This window comes from Osmerus mordax, chromosome 3 (genome assembly GCF_038355195.1).
Source record: "Osmerus mordax isolate fOsmMor3 chromosome 3, fOsmMor3.pri, whole genome shotgun sequence".
Classification (NCBI taxonomy): Eukaryota; Metazoa; Chordata; class Actinopteri; order Osmeriformes; family Osmeridae; genus Osmerus; species Osmerus mordax.
In genome coordinates, this window is record NC_090052.1 from 23,365,556 (window position 1) to 23,366,909 (window position 1,354).

General features: G+C 47.5%; 1 protein-coding gene across 1 annotated transcript in view; it reads right to left on the reverse strand.

The window, feature by feature from the left end:
• The window catches only part of grapa (GRB2 related adaptor protein a), a gene marked incomplete in the record, with an annotated part of 6,206 nt that extends 5,190 nt beyond the window's left edge, over window positions 1–1,016 (reverse strand). The window contains 1 exon segment of the mRNA XM_067233162.1: window positions 869–1,016. Coding sequence (XP_067089263.1) covers window positions 869–946 — 78 coding nt within the window.
• Between the last annotated feature and the right edge of the window lie 338 nt (window positions 1,017–1,354).

Here is a 1,354-nt window from a genome sequence, read left to right on the forward strand (position 1 = left end):
CTAAAAACAACATATTACATCAACAAGCTCTTTCTGTGGTTGCGACACCCACACACAAGAGCAAGGAGCACAAGTGGACTCTTCCTGTCTGTCTGCTCATAGCCCACTCAGTAGCACCGGGCCAGTCAGTAGCACCGGGCCACTCAGTAGCACCGGGCAGTCAGTAGTACCGGGCACTCAGTAGCACCGGGCCACTCAGTAGCACCGGGCCACTCAGTCCAGCGCAACTGCTACGCTTCGGCACACCAGACAATGTGTGATTGTGAGTGAGTGTGTGTGAGTGTGTGTGAGTGTGAGTGTGAGAGAGACAGAGAGAGAAAAAGCAAAAGAGAGACACAGAGATAGCAAGAGAGATGACAATAACATGACTACAAGATGGTGACCAATATACTTGGGGATAGAGATAGCTCAGTGGTAGAGTTGTGGACTGGAGATGGAGAGATTCAATCCCCCCCTACAGTGGTTTGGATTTAACACATCTGCTAAATGATAAATAACACATCTACCAACTAACACAGTACTGTGTAATCAGTCTAACCCGAGTAGTAACATACAGAACTGGATGTAACATTCAAGATTGTCGCTACTACAGTATGTCCCTTTAGACAACCATACTGCCCACCTCACAACATGTGTTAGGAGTTATAATTGATATAATTACCAGAGTGTTCAGAGACCTATGAGTCTGAATCACATTCAGTTCCTCTCTCCACTTTAAATCCCTGTGTACTGGATTAGAATTTGTGTGTGTCAAGTGTGTGTGTGAGTGTGTTTGTGACATGTGGAATTGTGTGTGCAAAATGTGTGTGTGTGTGTGTTGTGTCTTGTGCCAGATACGAGTGTGTTTTGTCAGGTGTGTCTCTCTTACCTTGAGTATGTCTCCCTTGGTGAAGCTGAGCTCATCTCTCTCTGTGGCTCGAAACGTGTAAAGAGCTACTGCCTCCATGGTGAGACCCCAACACACACACACACACACACACTCACACACTAACCCCAGTGATGGGGGACAGTGGGTGGAGAGGGAGGGAGGATGAAGACAGAGATGTTAGTCTTCTCTGCAGCTGTAATAGAGGAGAGAATGAGGAGGATGAGAGGCGGAGAGGAGACCTCTAACCGCTAGAGGAGAGAGAGACGACTGACTTCTTACTACAATACGGTCATGAGCAACACTGAGAGAGAGAGAGAGAGAGAGAGAGAGAGAGAGAGAGAGAGAGAGAGAGAGAGAGAGATGAGAGAGAGAGAGAGAGAGAGAGAGGAGAGAGCGAGGTGGGAGGCAGTTCCTGTGTGTGTGTCTCTGTGGTGCCGAATGTGTTTCTTTGAATGTGTGTGTATGTTAGTGTGTGTTAGTGTGTGT